The sequence below is a fragment of the Chaetodon trifascialis genome, chromosome 15 (assembly GCF_039877785.1).
Source record: "Chaetodon trifascialis isolate fChaTrf1 chromosome 15, fChaTrf1.hap1, whole genome shotgun sequence".
In the NCBI taxonomy this organism is placed as follows: domain Eukaryota; kingdom Metazoa; phylum Chordata; class Actinopteri; order Chaetodontiformes; family Chaetodontidae; genus Chaetodon; species Chaetodon trifascialis.
This window is the reverse complement of record NC_092070.1, coordinates 1,911,802-1,931,670: the sequence shown is the minus strand read 5'-3', so window position 1 is coordinate 1,931,670 and position 19,869 is coordinate 1,911,802. Positions and strand designations below refer to the sequence as shown.

General features: G+C 43.0%; 1 protein-coding gene across 3 annotated transcripts in view; it reads right to left on the bottom strand.

The window, feature by feature from the left end:
* The window catches only part of abcc1 (ATP binding cassette subfamily C member 1 (ABCC1 blood group)), a 76,998-nt gene extending 58,415 nt beyond the window's left edge, over positions 1–18,583 (bottom strand). For all 3 annotated transcript variants that reach the window (XR_011603089.1, XR_011603090.1, XM_070980468.1), the window contains exon 1: positions 18,360–18,583. Coding sequence is in view for 1 of the 3 variants with exons in the window: in XM_070980468.1 (XP_070836569.1) it covers positions 18,360–18,419 (60 nt within the window). In the remaining 2 variants the exon portion in view is untranslated. The remainder of the gene's footprint in view (positions 1–18,359) is intronic.
* Between the last annotated feature and the right edge of the window lie 1,286 nt (positions 18,584–19,869).

Genomic DNA, 19,869 nt, shown 5'->3' with positions numbered 1-19,869 from the left:
ACTGTTTCCAAGAATAGCACTGTACGTGACCTGGTTCATTCGCTCTTTTGCAATTGCAATTTCAGTGAAACAACCCCAGATCATCACTGATCCACCCCCATGTTTAACTGTAGGGGCAAGACAGTCTGGTTTGTAGGCTTCTCCAGGCTTCCTCCTAACCAAGTTGGCTGGAGTGGGCATCAACTCAAAATTGGATTAATCACTGAAGAGAACCTTAACCCAATCATCAACAGTCAAACCCTTGTGATCCCTAGCAAAGTATAACCGGCCTTCCTCTGCCTTTCGTTGATGAAGGGCTTCTTCCGTGCCCTGTGTGACTTCAGAGCAGCTTCAAGAAGTCCGTTTCAAACTGTCCTTGCTGAAGAAGTCACATTTCTCAACAGTACCCATTCATTTTTAAGATCCCTGCAGATTTTTTGTTGTGCAATAATGACCTTCTTGCCTGCAAATCGATTTCTCCATGTGCTCCATAAATCTCAGATCCTCCCTTGACATCTCCTGCGTTTCCTCCATAACTTTTTCACTAAAGTCCTGGATATACTGAGAGACCAACAGCTCCTCCAGTCTGAGGATGGATATCCTATTGGCATATATAGTCAAGCAGCTTCTCTGACGACCATTGTTGCCCCTCAAAGGTCCGTTGATGATCCACCCCAACAGGGTCTTCATGGCGTAAGGTCCATCACCTTTGCTGTTGATTATTTCCCATGGCTCCATGACCTTTGGTGCATTAGTCCCAATCAAGATTTCAACATCAGCGTCCAGCTCTGGGATCCTAATGTCCTTCAGATAGTCCTACCTTTCAATATCTCGCTGAGTAGGAATATTGTTCTTTGACACAGGGATTGTTTCTTGTGTGAACATTTCTGGAAGCTCCACAAATTGATTACTCTCCAGCCTTGACACCTCCAATCCTGTAAGAATCTGGCTTTCAACCACCTTTTCTTGGCCCATGGTGTGCAACATAATGTGAGTCTTTGTGCCCTGTAAATTTAACTTCTTCATGCAACTGGTGGTACAAAAGGTTGTTGTACTTCCAGGGTCTAAGAAGGCATAGGTCTGCAACACCTTATCTCCTTTCACAGACTTCAACTGCACAGGAATGATGGAAAGAGTGCAGTCTTGGTCCCCGGCCCCAGTACAACCACCTGCTTGCAGAGAGACAAGTGCACTACTCACAGATGTTTCTTGAGGTTTGCTGCCCTTTTCTTTACAATGGATATGCAGGATAGTTGGATGCTTTAAATTGCATTCATCACATGTTCGATGACTTCTGCACTCCTTGTTCATGTGGCCAACCTTCAAACATCCAAAACAGATTCCTTTACCTCTCAGGAACTCAATCTCCTCCCTTTGAGGAATTTTCTTGAGTTTTGAACATTTGGATATTAGATGCACCTCTTTACAATAAGGAAATGTAGCTCTGTAGCCTCGTCATTCTTGAATGTCACAGACTGCAGACCTCCATCTTTATCTTAGTTTGGATGGCCACTTCATGATGACATGTTTCATGTTTGATGGAATATTCAACTCTTCCACGTAGTGAATTTCAGCCATTGCATTGCAACATCCTCTGAGAAACAGAGCCAAAGCATTCAGCGCCTTAACATCCTCTGTCTTAACAATGGGCCATGCAAATATTTTGTCCATGCAAGCTGTTGCTATCGTGTGTTCGTTACCAAAATGTTCTTTCAGAAGAGCCTTTGCTCTCTGATAACCCTCTTGCTGTGCCATATGAAGACAGATTCTCACCAGTTCTCTAGGCTGCCCCCTGGTGTTCTGTTCCAGAAAATACACAGTCTTGATAACTGCTAGTCCTCTCTTCAACGCAATGTTCAAAGTCCTCATAAATGAGATACATTGCAATGGATCACCTTCAAAAATTGTTATTTTTTTTGTGGGAGAATAGCTGACATTTGTTGTGCAAGCATTGTGGTGATTTCATTTTGCCTTTGCATAATTCCACAAATGACATTGTGCTCAGCTGTGTTTTCCACTGGTGAGTGTCCATTTTGAAGACTATGCAGATGTTTTTCTTGTGCGGCAACTGACCTGAGAAGTGCAGCAGTAGAGTTAGAGGTTGGCACTTTAATGTGGTTTTATGAAACATTTCAGTGTTTGGCTGCAACTGTGACCTGGAAGTGTATCCATTCCTCCTGAGGCACCATGTTTAATTTCGTCATGTGTTTTCACAAGCTCCTCCTCCTCTGGTACAGTAGCTGGTTTCTGGCTGGGCTTGTGATTTCCCATCTTGTTTTCTGTATTTATTTTAATTTTCCTTAAACTTGAAAGTTTAAATTTTTGGTTGAATTGGACATCTAAAGACATATTTTATGGACAAACATTTAAAAGTTGTGGATGACCTTTGCGACCTCTGATATTTCACGGATACACTCTGCACTGGCCTACTGACAGAAAAAGCCTACTTTGGCCTACCAACAGAAAAAGCCTGCTGGCAGCTCAAGCTAATTAGCACCAAGATGCCTCTTTTCTCCACAGATGACCTCTACAAACTTCTGCAGCAGGTTGCAGTGTTGGAAACTAAAGTCCAGCGTCTGGAAATAAACGCAGAAGTGAACGGACTTTGTGGAAATGACAGCACTTTGCCACTGACTCAAAACAGCGGACTGGAGAATGCTAACATCCAGCTAATTAGCCCTGATACAGCTCCCTCGAAACTAAAGGGCTGTGTACCGGGTGATAAATCTGCCAGTATTAGTCCTCCCTGGAATGCTCTCGGGGCAAAGCCCAAGAGCAAATCAGCTGATATGGGGAGACGTCCAACAGGCAGAACCCAGCGCCCAGAGATCTGTGATGCGACAGGCTGGCCTGCGTTATCATCCTACTCAACACCTGTGCAGAGTTAGACACAGCCGTGGATAAAAGCTAAAGGGAAGATGAGCAACAAAGCTCCCAAACCAACTAGTGTGCAGTTACAAAATCGGTTTGCTCCACTACTGCAGGACCCTGGATCTCCAACTGAAAACCTGGATAACTTCTCGGACTCACAGAGAAGGGTAAGGCCCGACAGGAAGTCAGAAGCTAGAAAGCTACAAGGAAAGCTACTGACTGGTCCTGAGACTCTGATTGTTGGTGATTCTGCTATTAAAGATGTGGGAAGAATGTACAGCAGAAACACAAAAGTGCTGTGCTTTCCTGATGATACAGTCTCCAACATGACCGACAAAATCCTCAGTATTGTTGCAGAAATTCCAACTCTGAAATACCTTGTACTGCACACAGGGGCAAATGATATTGTGAAACGACAATCTGAAGTGCTCAAACGAGATTTAGGGAAACTGCTAAATGCAGTGAGCTCTCTGAATGTGGGCCTTTACCACCAGTCAGAGAAGGAGGAGAGAGATTCAGCAGATTGTTGGCAGTAAACAGATGGCTTCCAACTGCATGTGATGTCCACTCAGTGCATTTTATTGACAATTTCAACTTTTTCTGGGACCGCAGACATTTTTTCAAAGGAGACGGACTTTCCCTAAACAAGTCAAGAGTAAAACTTTTTGCCTCCAACCTATCTTTCTTCCTGCGTCACACTGTTCCCACTCCCAAGGACAAGAGATAAGAGGAATCCAAACAAAAGCAGCAAACACCAAAACATGAGGGAGAACCAACTCTCCCCCCGTCTGTGTGCTCTAACCATGAGGGATGCCAGAGCAAAAAAGGGGATGCCTCATGTCCTCCACCAGGGGCCACTGCTTGTGAGGATTCACCAACTCCAACCACTAAAACTCCACAGAGGTCACCATCTCCAACTGCCCAAACTCCATCCAACTCATCATCTTCACTGGGTATCCCATCACCCTCCTCCCCCCTACTGGAGTTTACTGACCAAATGAACAAACTTGTCAGTGCTGGTATCAGGCTTACTCCTCGCCCATCTGGGATCCTGTCCCCCCAAATTCCACCCCGCCCCCTACAACCACCCTGTCCCCCTCCACCACCACAGCGCCGACGGGCACCACCTCCACCCCTTCCACGGCTTGATCTGAACCCACTCCAGTCCCCTATTAAGAGCCCAGCACAGCCACCTATTTGTGTTGGTAACTGATGTGTTCTGGGTCCAGCTTTTAAGGCAAATGTTATGCCTGACTTTTCCAAGGAAAAGCCAGGGCCCATTGTGCCGGAAGCTTCATTGATTCATGTCTCCTTAGGTAGGAGGAGAAGATCGGTCCATCTCTCCAGAAACATCACATCATCGAATTTAACATGTATTCCATGTCAGCCACAGTATGTTCTAAAACATGGGGATGTTGGACTTTTTAGCACATTTAACTTAGCTCTTTTAAATGTTAGGTCTTCGGCAGGCAAATCATTCTTAATCAATGACTTTATCATCAAGCATAAGCTTGATTTTATGTTTTTAACTGAAACTTGGTTAGGACAAGATAACAGCACAGCAGTTCTCAATGAGTCAGCCCCTCCGAATTTCAGTTTCATAAGTGAAGTAAGAATGCATAAGAGAGGAGGTGGAGTCGCCATTTTGTTTAATGATAGTATTCAATGCAAGAGAGTCTCTTATGGTCTTATTCTTTTGAATATGTTGCCACTCAATCAAAGTCTCCCTGTCGATCAGTCTTCATAACCATCTACAAGCCCCCAAAATACAATGCAAAGTTTTCTGATGAGTTTGCCAATCTACTGTCTGTTGTTTGTATTGATTTTGACTGTGTTGTGTTAGTGGGTGACTTCAACATTCATGTTGATAATCTCAAAGATGGATGTGCTAAAGAACTTCTAAACATCCTGGAACATTTTGGCCTATCTCAGCACGTAACACATTCAACACATAACAAAGGGCATATATTAGATTTGGTTATCTCCAAAGGGCTTAATATCTCTGAGGTTATGGTGACTGATGTTGCTCTTTCTGATCATTACTGTGTGTCATTTAAAATGGCCACACCTGCTATTTGTAACAAAAGTGGAACAGAGGTAATCAAAAAGCGTTATATTAATGATAACACCTGTGCAGTCTTCACTCAGTCTTTTACACCATCACCAACACTGCCCTCCGCATCAACTGATGACCTTGTAAATGATTTCAGTTCAAAAGTTATGACTATTATTGACTCCATCGCTCCAATTAAGACCAAAGTTTTGTCAGGAAGGAAAAAGGCACCTTGGAGAAACGCCACACTGGTCAAAGTCCAGAAAAGAGTCTGCAGACAGGCAGAGCGCAGGTGGCGAAAAACCAAACTCCAGGTTCATTATGAAATTTACAAAAACAGTCTCCACACCTATAACCATGAACTAAAGAATGCAAGGCAAGCATTCTTCTCAGAGATTATCAACAGAAACTGTAATAATGCCCGCACTTTATTTTCTGTTGTGGACAGACTGACAAACCCCACAGCATCAGTCCCTCCTGAGCTGCTGTCCAACAAGTCATGCAATGATTTTGCAGCCTTTTTTACAGATAAAATTTCAAGGATAAGACAAACAGTGTGCAGCTCAAACTCAGGCAAAATGATAAGTCCATCTGTGCCTTCTTGTTCTCCAGTTAATCTAGTACATTTTAACCTTCTAGATCATACAAGGCTGACAGAAACTGTATCACAGTTAAAATCCACAACATGCTGCCTTGATACCCTGCCAACAAACTTTTTTAAAAATGTTTTTAATTGCATAGCTCCAGATGTGTTGCAGATAATAAATAATTCTCTTCAGTCCAGTCAGTTTCCCCAGGCCTTGAAAACTGCAGTAATAAAACCTCTGCTAAAAAAGACTAATCTGGATGCTTCAGTAATACGGAACTACAGGCCAATATCAAATCTTCCCTTTCTAGGAAAAATTATTGAAAGGGTTGTTTTTCAACAAACACATGCTTTCATGATGCAGAACAATCGTTTTAATGCATTTCAGTCTGGATTTCGTCCACACCACAGCACTGAGACTGTACTTATCAAAGTTTTAAATGACATACATCTGAATAATGATGCTTCCAAAACCTCAGTCTTAGTATCTCAGTGCTGCCTTTGATACGGTTGATCATGACATACTTCTTGACAGACTGGAAAAGTGGGTGGGATTTACTGGCACTGTACTACACTGGTTCAAATCCTATTTACAAGATAGAGACTACTTTGTGTCAATTGGTGAGCATGTGTCTGAACGAAAGAAGATGATGTGTGGGGTGCCACAAGGGTCCATTCTCGGACCATTTCTTTTCAATATCTACATGTTGCCCCTAGCTCAGATTATGGAGCATCATAATATTTCTTATCATATTTACGCAGATGATACACAACTTTATATTTCTGTGTCATCACATGACTACAGTCCCTTACTTTCACTGAGTGAGTGTATTCATCAAATCAATGAGTGGATGTGCCAGAATTTTCTTCAGCTTAATGCAGATAGGACAGAAGTGATTGTTTTTGGCCCCAAAAATGAAAGGTCAAAGATCAGTGCTCAACTTAACTCCATGTCACTGACAACAACAGATAAAGCCAGAAATCTTGGTGTAATTATTGATTCGGACCTGAATTTTAACAACCATTTAAAGCTGATTACCAAATCAGCCTACTACCACCTGAAAAATATAACCAGAATCAAGGGTTGTCTGTCCAAAGAAGACATGGAAAAACTTGTTCATGCATTCATTTTCAGTAGGTTGGACTATTGCAATGGAGTCTTTACTGGCCTAAACAAAAAATCAATTAGGCAACTACAGCTGATCCAAAATGCGGCTGCACGAGTCCTTACAAACACCAGAAAAATGGACCATATCACACCAGTCCTCAGATCACTACATTGGCTTCCTGTGAGTCAAAGAATAGACTTTAATATCTTACTGTTGGTCTATAAAGCATTAAATGGTCTAGGACCAAAATATATTCTAGATTTATTGACTCCATATGAAGTAACCAGACCTCTCAGGTCATCAGGGACAGGTCTATTTCTGATTCCCAGAATCAGAACCAAACAAAGTGAAGCAGCTTTCAGTTATTATGCTCCCTACCTGTGGAACATTCTCCCTGCACACCTGAGGTCTGCACCAAGTGTCAGCTCATTTAAATCAGGGTTGAAAACATTATTATTTGCTACAGCTTTTACTTAAAGTAAATGTATTTGCTCAATGGTTTTAATAATTTTAAATGCTAAATTATTGTCTTTTACTGGTGTCTGTTTTTAATTTTCCTTTAATTGTATTTTATTTTTATTTTTTTGTTCTCTTCTAATCAAAATGTATGATTTTTATGCTTCTGTAAAGCACTTTGAATTGCCTAGTGTATGAATTGTGCTATACAAATAAATTTGCCTTGCCTTGCCTTGCCTTCATTTGCACTTTCAGCTTTGGTCGTGCATCTTGCATAGATAAGGCAGGGGGTGCTGTTGGGGTTTGATCCAAAGGTAATCCTTTTCCTCTTGGTACAAATTCATTTGCATTTGGATGGAATTCCAGTTTTTTCTCCTTAGCTCAGTCTCTCACTTTCTTGTCTGAGTTTCTCCTCCTGTGCCTCAAATTCACGTCTCCTTTGCAAAGCAGGAGCTTTCTGTTTTAAAACTGCTTTCTCAGCCTTTGCCTGTAAGCGTGCAGAAGAAATGCTAAACGTGGCTGATCTAGAGTGGCTTCTCCTGCTTGACCTTTTGCTTGGCACATTAGACACGCTGTCCTCAGGATTGATATCATCTTGACACTCAGACTTTGCATCTTTATCCACATCATTACCTTCATTTTGCTTTTGACTAAGATCATCGTTTTCATCACCACCATCATCATTTTGCTTTTGATCAAGATCATCATCATTTTCTTCATTTTCATCAACATCATCCTCATTTTCATCACCACCATCATCATCATGTTCATCACCATCATCACGTGTGATTCCATTGTCTTTCAACCATGTTGATATTTCTTCAACAAATGCATCGTTAGACCTTTTGGAATGAAACCATGTTTCCTGCCTTATCTTTTCCTCTTCAGGGAGAGAAAACTGTGTGAGAAATGTGTTATGAAGCTCAGATGCCTTTTGACATAGTTGTTTGAACCTTTTTAGATTATGTTGAACAGCAGAACCATTTTCCTTAAATGCCAAGAGTGCTTTGATTTCTGTCTTCAATTTGCTTGCCTGCGCAAAATGGTCTTTTCTTTACTTCTGGAGCCGTTCAATCACAATCATCATTCCTTTATAGGTAGGTTTCCTTGTTCTTTTTTCTGAGATATCACTTCTAACAACTGAGTCAGTTTCAGCATTAACACATTGCATTTCACCCATTTTCAAAAATCGTGCATGACGCTTTAAAGAGAAGATGCTTCAACAGAATGCTGCGCTATACTGGTGACCAATATGTGCGCACTTCTCTTTCCTTCAGCTCCCATCAATGCACAAGTCATCACAATGAGTAAGTTCTACATGAGAACATCGATATCACTGCGGCCATCTGCCGTATCAGCGCAACGCTGCTCCAAACAAGCGCAACAATCTTTAGCACAGGTGAGTTTATGGTACTAACTGCACCTAAAGGTGTTAGTCGGTGCCCACAGACCTTCACCTTCTCCCGGTGTGATGATGACGGACTTGCTGCTTGCGTCCAAACATCCAAGAAGCTCCCAGTCTCCAGGAGAAGTCGGGTTTTTACTTTTATAGCGACTATCCTGCCCTACTTAATCGCTCTGCATGGGAGTGGGGAGATGAGGTTTTTGATGCACTTCTAATAAACAGCTGTCCGTGCCATGTTCCAGAGTTGGGTGATGTTCCCATTTATTGTCAAAAGGGTTTACAACAAAAACACTTAGATGATGCAAAAAAGACCAAAGGGGATGATGCTGTAAAACAAAAGGGGGTGAGATGTAAGCAAGCGAGCGGTAAAAACCGCATGACCCTCCACCCCATGCGTCACCTGTTCACCTGCCTTCCTGCACCGTGAATATAAAGAAAAAGCTACACCGCCACCTGTGGAGAGCTGACGTAACCTGTGAGACAGACAAATAATAGATGTGGCTCCTACAAGGGCTATATGGCATCTTTCAAATTTTGATACCGTCAAACTTTCTCCACATTTTCCCAGGGTATAAGGTATTACCGTGACTAATTAAAATTCACTTTGCAGGGCAGCGTGACATGCGTGCAGTTCAAATGGTCAATGCTCACGCTACCAGAATGAAACATAATTCATACCCCACGAAATTATATGCGCATGTAACGAAAACAGCGCATGTCAAAGGTACGCCATCTGCTGATTTCACCACTTCACGCAAACCTCAAAAGCCCGGTATCATATGAAAGCAGAGGGTCTGATGATCACGAAGATGTCTGCCTCCTCACTGTGCAACGAAAACTAGGCGAGCTAACAGCCAAAGAGTAACAAAAAAAAACTTCACTAAATCATAAAGTATTTTTTACCTTGGTAGTTTTGTGGTCAGAGGTTATATTCCAGCTCGAAAAAACGCTGCTAATGTCTCCCCCTATGACTCTGTGTTAGTTTGAGATCAATCACAAACAATCCTGCTTGTTTAAAGAGGAGGTGGTATCTAGAGTGAAGGGAGCGCTCTTCGTGCGATAACCTATCTCTGGGGTTACTTCCTTCTGGATCGTCATTGGTGTTTCTATGGTGAATTTGGGCGGGTTGCTGAGCTGCTGACCGGTGTAACCACGCAGTTAGTTTCACCACTCCGTCTCATGAAGGAGCAGAGCGCTCACAGAGGACTCTGCTGAGCAGCCCGAAGTGTTATTTTACTGTTTTATTTGCATTCCGTCCTTTTATGAGAGCTAAGAACAATTGCAAGCAGACAAAGGCTGAAAAACTGTTTTCAACAGAGGAGTTTCTCCGTGTACAAAATAACAGTACTCTGCTCAGATGCCCCTAAATGAGCGCCTGGACATACCTGTGTTAAAACATCTGTACAACTGCTCGGGTTCATTCTTAATACGTACTTTTGCACAGTCACCTTTTCCTCAAGTAAAAACTCAACCAGATACATTGAACAGAGTGGACTAGAGTTGGGCGGTATCCAAATTTTGATACTGTCAAAGCTTCAGGGCATTCAATCGATCGCAACTGGACTTTGTCAGTTTGTCATGGAAGACGTTTCGCCTCTCATCCGAGCAGGCTTCATCAGTTCATGCGCACCGGACTAGATAGGACAGCTCTAGTCCAATGAAATGGTGTTAGGTTCAAGTATTTATCCTCTGAGTGAGGCCAACCCCCAAAACCAAGGATAGTATCACTCTATTGTGAGGCAAACAATCCCCCATTAAGGCGGGGTAGGGTGCGACCCTTGGGTGTCAACGACAGTCGCCTGCCTCGTTAGTGTCCCATTCTTGTCATTGGGAGGCTCCTTGAGCCATGTGTGAATGGCTTTGTTGTTTATTTTCAGAGGCTAAGTTTTTGAATCTCTTTGGAAGAGATGAAAGGACAGCATTGTATGTGGGAGATAGGTGGTGTCTCAGACCTCCCCCTCTGTTCAGAGATGGTTTTTCAACCTTGACATGGATGGCTTCTCTCACTCCTCTTTCAAACCATCTGTCTTCTCTGTCCAGAATATGCACATTTTTATCCTCAAAGGAGTGTGCTTCCTCCTTGAGATGCAGGTAAACAGCTGAGTCTAGACCTGAAGAGTTAGCCCTTCTGTGTTGTGCCATGCGTCTGCTTCCAAGACAAACTGACAAAGTCCAGTTGCGATCGATTGAATGCCCTGAAGCTTACAATGACCTGGATGAATGAGAATATTCACAGGCACGATACTGTCAAACTTTCCCCACATTTTCCCGGGGTATATGGTATTACCGTGACTAATTAAAAATCACTTTGCAGGGCAGCGTGACATCCGCGCAGTTCAGACGTTCAATGCTGACGTGAAGAAGCACCAGTCCTAACTTGTAGCATACCAGAATGACAGGGAGAAACTCAGTTAAAAGCCTCTACCAAGCATTGGCACCCAAACGAAACATGATTCACACCCCATGAAATATGTGCAATATGTGTAATGTGCATGTAAGGGAAGCACAAAAAAATGGCACGTCAAAGGCACTGCATCTGCTGATTTCACCACTTCACGCAGACCACAAAAGCCTGGTATCATATGAAAGCAGAGTCTGATGATCACGAAGATGTCTGGCTCCACATTGTGCGACGAAAACTCGGCAAGCTAGCAGCCAAAGAGTACCAGAAAAAACTTTGCTAAATTATACAGTATGTTTTACCTTTGCTTTTTTTGTGGTCAAAAGTTATATTCCAGCCCGAAAAAACGTTGCTAATGTCTCCTCCTATGACTCTGCATAAGTTTGAGATCAATCACGAAGGTCCTAGTTGTTTACATAAAAAGGAGGGGATTTCTAGAATGGAGGGAGAGCTCTTCATGCGATAACCTATCTCTGGGGTTATTACCTTCTGGATCGTCATTGGTGTTTCTATGGTGAATTTGGGCGGGTCGCTGAGCTATTGACCGGTGTAACCACGCAGTTAGTTTCACCGCTCCGTCTCATGAAAGAGCTGAGCGCTCACAGAGGACCCTGCTGAGCAGCCCGAAGTGTTATTTTACTGTTTAATTTGCATTTCGTCCTTTTACGAGAGCTGAAAACAATAGCAAGCAGAAAAAAGGCTGGAAAAACTGTTTTCAACAGAGGAGTTTCTCCATGTGCTTGGACGAGATAGCGGTACTCTGCCCAGGCGCGCCCATATGAGCGCCTGGACATACCTGTGTTAAAACAACTGTAAAACTGCTCAGGTTCTTTTTGTAGCATTTACTTTTGCACAGTCATCTTTTTCTCGAGTAAAAATTCAACCAGATTATTGTATTGTCGGTGTGAATCAAATTATCACTGCAGCACATCCAGTCTGAAACTTGATGACCAAACACACGGCTAATGTGAATTCTCTGCCACCTCCTTGTCAAAACCAGGTGACAATGGATGGCTTTCGACAGAGGCATATGGATACCGCAACTAAGAACAAGCTTACTGAAGCCGTAGCCAAGTAATGTTTTTTCTTTCTGGAGAGAAATAAGAGGCTGGGTTGATAAGCCTCTGGTGAATAAACAGAAGAGCATTAGAGTCTGACTGCTTGTATGTTCAAAGGAAACTAAAGAAATGAAAGTTTAAGCCATGGTTTAACTGCGCTATAGGCTAAGTCCCAGTTTACAATGATGCGCACTTTGTAACGTTATTTTGTATCAAGCATCTTTTTCTCAAGTAAAAATTCAACCAGATACATTGAATGGAGTGGATTTCATTTTTGTTATGACGATGCTACAATTATGTTAGACCCCTATAGACCTATATGCGCAGCATTTTTTTAATGACGGTAATGAAACTGATAGCGTTGTTATTTTTAGATACTGCGGGATACCTTATTACCTGATTACCGCCCAACCCTAGTAGTAACAAGTGAAGTACAAGCGAATGGTGGTGGACAGGGATGATACACTGAGGTCACCAGCCTCAAAGCCCTTTTCCCATTCTCCCACAAGGATGTGACATGAACTGCATAAGGGAAGCTTTTTAATGGGTGACATCTTGGCAATGTACAATGATTGTTGATACACACCCAAAGGCACCACAGTGCAGTGCATGCTCAGTATGAAGACAACATGCCGACACTGGAGTGCGGAAAGTTCCACCTGCAAGTGGTTAAGCCAGTTCATGAGTGTAGTCAGAGGACTGTGCTGTCCTGTGAAATATTACAGCTACAGTAACTTGAAAAATAGTGATATGGGGGCACTGAATTCAATGAATTTTGTATTCATTATCATACCACAATTGAGACAAGAATTAACTAGCTATCATGTGACAGTGCCTTGCATAAGTATTAATCCCCCCATTGACTTTTCCATATTTTGTAATGCAGACCAGCTCAGTCAGGTGGTTCTGTACATGTTCAACCTGAGTCTCAGTCTAGAGAGAGTCCCTGTGGCCCTGTGGAAGACCTCCTGCATGGTGCCAGTCCCAAAAAAAGCCCATCCCAGGGAACCAAGCCACTACAGACCTGTCGCCCTGACCTCCCACCTCATGAAGACCATGGAGAGGATCGTCCTCAGCCACCTACGCACCCAGGTGAGCTCTGTGCTGGACCTGCTGCAGTTCGCTTATTGACCTGGCATCGTGGTGGATGACGCTGTCACCAACCTGCTACACCGGGCCCTGTCTCACCTGGAGTCCCCCGGGAGCACTGTGAGAGTCATGTTTTTTGACTTCTCCAGTGCTTTCAACACCATCCAGCCGTCAATGCTGCGAGGGAAAATAGAAGTGGCTGGTGTGGACCAACAGCTGGCTGCATGGACCACTGACTACCTCACTGACAGACCGCAGTACGTGAGGTTACACAGCTGTGTGTCAGATGTGGTAGTAAGCAGCACTGGGGTCCCCCAGGGTACAGTGCTGTCACCGTTCCTTTTTGCCTCTATACCTCGGACTTCATGTACAAACCACCCTCTGTCATCTGCAGAAATTCTCTGATGACAGTGCCATTGTTGGCTGTGTGTCAGAGGAGAATGAGCAGGAGTACAGGGGGGTCATCACCGACTTCGTGGACTGGTGTCAGAAGAACCACCTGATCCTAAACACTGGCAAGACCAGGGAGATGGTAATTGATTTCCGAAGGAAACCTTCCCCTCACACACTGGTGAACATCCAGGGCTCAGACATGGACATGGTGGACTCATTTAAGTACCTGGGTGTTCACCTCAACAATAAACTGGACTGGACAGACAATACTAATGCCCTATACAGGAAGGGCCAGAGTCACCTACACCTGCTGAGGAGACTGAGGTCCTTTGGTGTGTGCAGGGCTCTACTACGGACATTCTATGACACTGTGGTGGCCTCTGCAGTGTTTTATGCCATAGTGTGCTGAGGAGGGGGCAGCACGGACAGAGACAGGAAGAGACTGAACAAACTGGTTAAGAGAGCCAGCTCTGTCCTGGGCTGCCCACTGGACTCCATCGAGGAGGTGGCAGACAAAAGGATGTTAGCCAAGCTGACATCCATCACGGACACTTTTAGACACACTGCGAGGACCCTGAGCAGCTCCTTCAGCACAAGACTTTTACATCCCCAGTGCAGGAAAGAGTGCTACCGCAGGTCATTCCTGCCCACAGCCATCAGACTGTATAACAGTGCACAATAAATATCCACTCAAATGCAAGTTGTACTGATAACCTGATCACATCTCACATGTTTTCCTCTGTTTTTCATGTGCAATCGTAATTTTTAAATTAGTGTGTACATACTGTATATATTGTAAATTACCATAAGGTATATATGTGCAATATTTTTTATTCTTGTTATTTTTTTATTTGTCTTCTTGTCTTGTTGCTGCTGTAACATGTGAATTTCCCCCAATGTGGGATAAATAAAGTCTATCTTATCTTATCTTACCTTATCTTATCTCCCATCTCATCCCATCCCATCCCATTTTCTCCTGCTTCATCTCGGACTTGGAGGTGCTGACTCTCATCCCAGCTGCTTCACACTCAGCTGCGAACTGCCCCAGTGCATGCTGAAGGTCCTGGCTCGAGGGAGCCAACAAAACAACATCATCCGCAAAAAGCAGAGACGAAATCTGCCGGCTCCCAAACCGAACCCCCTCCGACCCCTGGCTGTGCCTAGAAATTCTAACTGGTGACAAAGGGCAGCCCTGCCTGAGTCCAACATGCACCGGGAATAGGTCCAACTTACTACCAGCAATGCAGACCAAGCTCCTGCTCTGGGCCTCCAACCCCATACTCACAGAATGTCGCAAGGGACACGGTCGAATGCCTTCTCCAAGTCCACAGAGCACATGTGGACTGGTTAGGCAAACTCCCATGAACCCACAAACATCCTGTGGAGGGTATAGAGCTGGTCCAGTGTTCCACGGCCAGGACGAAAACCGCATTGTTCCTCCTGAATCTGAGGTTCGACTATAGGCCGGATTCTCCTCTCCAGTACCCTGGAATAGACTTTCCCAGGGAGGCTGAGGAGTGTAATCCCCCGATAGTTGGAACACACCCTCCAGTCCCCCTTTTTAAAAAGAAGGACCACCACCACCCCAGTCTGCCAGTCCAGAGGCACCGTCCCCGACTGCCACGTGATGTTGCAGAGGCGTGTCAACCAAGACACTTATCTTACAAATTAAAATGGATTCTATTGGGATTGCATGTAATGAACCAATACAAATACATCGACTGCTTTAAAGCAAGGGTAATTATTAAATGGTTTTCAAAATTATCTATGAATAAAAGTATGAAAACTATTGTTTTCATAATTGCTGTTGCTGTGAAAGCCCTTACTACAACCAGTGCCTTCAGTTCTCAATATAAAAACACCTGTTCCATGATGGCCTTAGAGCAGGACTTCTCAAAGTCTGGACCTTGGTCCACATCCGGACCAAATGCCAAGTCAATCCAGACCCAGCCCATACTGTCAACTGGCAGCCTATGGGTCACATCCAGCCCACCATGTTCCCATCCAGCCCACACAATATTAACGAATCCAGGAAATGCATGCATCTAACGTTCCTCAGCAGTGGAACATTCTTCACAGCTGCCATTCCAAATAGCAGGACACAAAATCTTGTAGTGTGTTTGTGTCTGCAAAGTAACATTTAACTATCTCTGTGGCTATCCATCATTCATAAAAAGTCACCAAAATTATACTCATCAGAGACCATTAACTTGCAGAGCAAATCTTGCCCCAACAACAGACCCGGTACCCTGTGGACTGGGAGGGTGTGTCTTGGTTGAGGTTGGATATTGCAAAGTCCTGGCTAAAGTACGCAGTACTATCAGGTATACTGATCTGTACTGGCTCAGAACTACATTAAAGTCTATGTAATTTTTTACAGATGACCTATCTGAGCTGTGTTGGGCGAGGACAGCTCAGGGGCAGTGGGTAGTAATACTAATTAAACATACCAACGTTGAACTGGAACACTGGGATGCACCTTGGATAGGTTACCTCAGCATCACTGTGTGAATGGTAACTGGTGGACTGTATAGCGCTTTTCTAGTCTTAACAACCACTAGTCAGCATTCACCCACTCACACACACATCTGTTCACTGGAGGCCATGTGCCACCTGCTCGTGATGAGCATTAACCATTCACAAACACACTCACACACCAATGACACAGAATCAGAAGCAATGTGGGGTTCAGTAGCTGGACACTTCAACATGCAGACTGCAGGGGCCAGTGATTGAACCACTGACCCTCTATAAGTGATGGACCACTCTACCTCCTGAGCCACATCCAATACGGAAAACATGTATTTGAATTTATCTTACTTGCACGTCTTTTGCCTTTACATTTTTTGTAGGACACTGGAAGGAACATAAGAATACAATAACTTCATACAGAAAAGACCACAGGTCACATCCAGAATTTGACACAAATTGCTATTTTATGCTTTTAATTAGTGCTGTCAAAAATATTGCGCTCTTAACGTGTTAACACAAATCAATTTTAACTGCGCCTTTTTTTTATCACGCGATTAACGCTCTTTGTGACCTAGTGAACTTGTAGTTTTTTATAAGCTGTGGCCATTGCTAGTAACGTTACAATAAACTACAGGATCCGATTGTAAACCGGAAACAAAACAACAGGCACGCCCCACGCACGTGTTTGGTTTTGCCTGCTCACGAACTGTGTGGATGTCAAGTGCGAAACGCCGAAATGGATGCGAACAAGATTCTGAATGGAAAGTTTAGTTTCAAAAAGTTGCCAGATGGGTCGACTGACAAGACCAAAGTTATCTGTGTGTATTGTCGGTGTGAATCAAATTATCACTGCAGCACATCCAGTCTGAAACTTGATGACCAAACACACGGCTAATGTGAATTCTCTGCCACCTCCTTGTCAAAACCAGGTGACAATGGATGGTTTTCGACAGAGGCATATGGATACCGCAACTAAGAACAAGCTTACTGAAGCCGTAGCCAAGTAATGTTTTTTCTTTCTGGAGAGAAATAAGAGGCTGGGTTGATAAGCCTCTGGTGAATAAACAGAAGAGCATTAGAGTCTGACTGCTTGTATGTTCAAAGGAAACTAAAGAAATGAAAGTTTAAGCCATGGTTTAACTGCGCTATAGGCTAAGTCCCAGTTTACAATGATGCGCACTTTGTAACGTTATTTTGTATCACCCTGCTTTGATCCCTTCGAAAGGGTTGTTGAGTGGTTTTTTTTGTAACAAAGTATTTATTTTTTTGTCATCTTTTTATTGACAGTGTTAATAAACAGATCATTCAAATGTGAATGACTGCTCAAAGTGAGAATGTTAGTGTGAAATAAAACACTACACGTTGTTTTCAATAAAAAAAACATTTGCAAAGCAAGCCTAACCACTTTACCATGTTGATAAGAGTATTAAAATGATAATTAATGGGACATTTAGAATAGATAAAAACGTGTGATTAATTTGCGATTAATCACGAGTTAACTATGACATTCATGAGATTAATCGCGATTAAATATTTTAATCAACTGACAGCACTACTCTGCACCCTACTCTAGATGAGGGACGTGAGGATGTGAAAACGTTTGAGTCAAAGGTCAGCTCTTTCTGTTTCCCTTTCAGATTGAGTGCACCACATGCAGTCTGTGGTACCACACATCCTGTGTAGGTGGACCCTGTACATAGGGAGCCTATTCTTGCAATACATGTATGATATAAATTGTAAAAATTATTATTTATCATTACTGTTGTCTTCCTTTTTTTACACAATAATAAGTAAGTTTGCAATGCATTTTAAAACTTGAATTTTATTAGTGTTAATATAAACATATAAGATTCTTACCCTTTTCTTTAATTCAAAAGAGCATGTTGCCTATTCTGCATTTGGTTTTGGTGGGCCAGGCGGGCAGTGCTGCCAGAACACAAGGTACAAGTTATTGTAAAGCACTATATTGTATGGCCAACTTCCAACACCAAAGTTGGTCACATTTCAGATGCTTCAGGGTTTTATTGCTCAGCGTTCACGAATGTGAATGTCACAGTATTTGCAGTGGGTGCGTGGTCTCCTGCCTGGATGTCTCAGTTGCAGACTTTGAAAGGCATCACTGGTGATGATGGTAGGGGCACATTCTGTGGTTCGACTCAAGCACAAAACGAATGACATTTTCGATAAAGAAGGCTAGTACGTCCATGTATTGTTGTCAAGAACAAAAGTAATGTTCCAGCGAAGTGTTTCTATTGCAGTGTTTAAAATTCACAGACAAATGAATGTGTCAGCGGAAGTAATCAGCATATTTATTTCTTGCTTAGCCAAAAATGGGTCCTCAACAGCCACGCAGATGAAACGTCTGCCTGACGCACGCATGAACCAGCAGAAATACACATTTATCCGACACGCCGGTTATTAGCTGTAACACCTGGACAGACTTTATAGATAAAGAAAAAGACATGAAAACCGTGAAAATAAACTTACCCAAAATGGATCAGAACTATCCTGACTGCAGAACTTGTCGAACCCCACTGGCCACGACATAATGGATGTTCAGGTCCTGTTTTTAGAGCCCAGCTTTGGTTTTATAACGTGGCTGAGCAGGCAGCGCGAGAGTTTGTTGTTGTTTCTTCTTCTCCTTCTCCGTCGTCTTCTTCTTTTTCTTCTTCTTCTTGCTGTTCCTCTTCTTCGTCCTCTAATTGTGGGTTGCAAACAGCTTTTAGGTGTTTTACCGACACCTTCTGGATTGGAGTGTGAATGTAAAATAGCCCTGTTACCCACGTCATCTGAAATACCTAATGCCATGCGTTTCCTTTGGAGCGCAGTTTTAAATGTCTGCCTCAATTGGTGATAATTAGGACAATATAAAAATACATGCTCCACCATCTCGTGTAGACCACAATGACCACAGCTACCCATATTATGCTTATCGATTATGTTTAATGGAATGTTCAGACTGGTGTCAACAAACCTCATCCTTCATATAATGTCATCCTCCTTTCTATTTCAGAATCAGGATCAAAATCATGCTGTAGTATGAATGCAGCACTTTTTTTTATTGGTAAAAATTATAACATTGCAAGATGTTTTGTCATTTATAGTATTTTTTTAATTAAATATTTTTCGTGTGCATAAACAAGGAATCCGACTCCAGTTTAAACACAGCACTCAATGTACTTGAATAGGAAAAAGACATACAAAAGACTGAAAATAAGTTCAACTGTGCCAAAATATAAAACATACAATGAACAATATACAAGTAATGGCGAGGCAATAAACAATATGTACAATGAAATTTACAATGTGTGTTGACGGTGACAGTGAGTGATGGTACATATAAAAAAACTGTGTATTAACGGGTTATAATAAGTCAGTCAGTGGATGTTTTGGTGTCAGAGGGTTACTAACACTGTATGACTGTTCAAGGCGATGACTTGTGGGAAGAAACTGTTGTTATGTTGGGTTGTTTTGACGATCAGTGATCTATAGCACCTATCAGAGGGGAGAATTTGGAATATTTGTGTCCAGAATGGAATGGAGTGGTCTGCAGTGATGCTTCCTGCCCGTTTCCTCAGTCTGGAGGAGTGTAATTCCTGAATGGAGGACAGGTTGGCACACATACTAATATAATAAATACAAGGTATAATAGGTTTTTAAAAAACAGAATATGACCCCTGGGTTACTCGAATTTTTGGTCATGTATATGCCTATTGGAATATCCCCATCGAACGGTGTTGTGGCCGTGGTTTAGCGATCTGCTCTGATTTGTTCTGTGTATTCTTTCAGGGCTGGAGCGAGGCAGGGGCGGGGCTGATTGTTGCTGGGGTTTGAGCTTCTACCTGACACACCTGTCACTAATTGCCGCTAATCAGGACTCCCCTTCTTAAGCAGGCTTCTCCCACACTCTGGTGCCAGATGATACCCGTGCTTACGCTCGTGTCCACATCTCAGTGCCGATTGCCTGACCCCTGCCTCGTGTTCTCCAGCCGTTTGC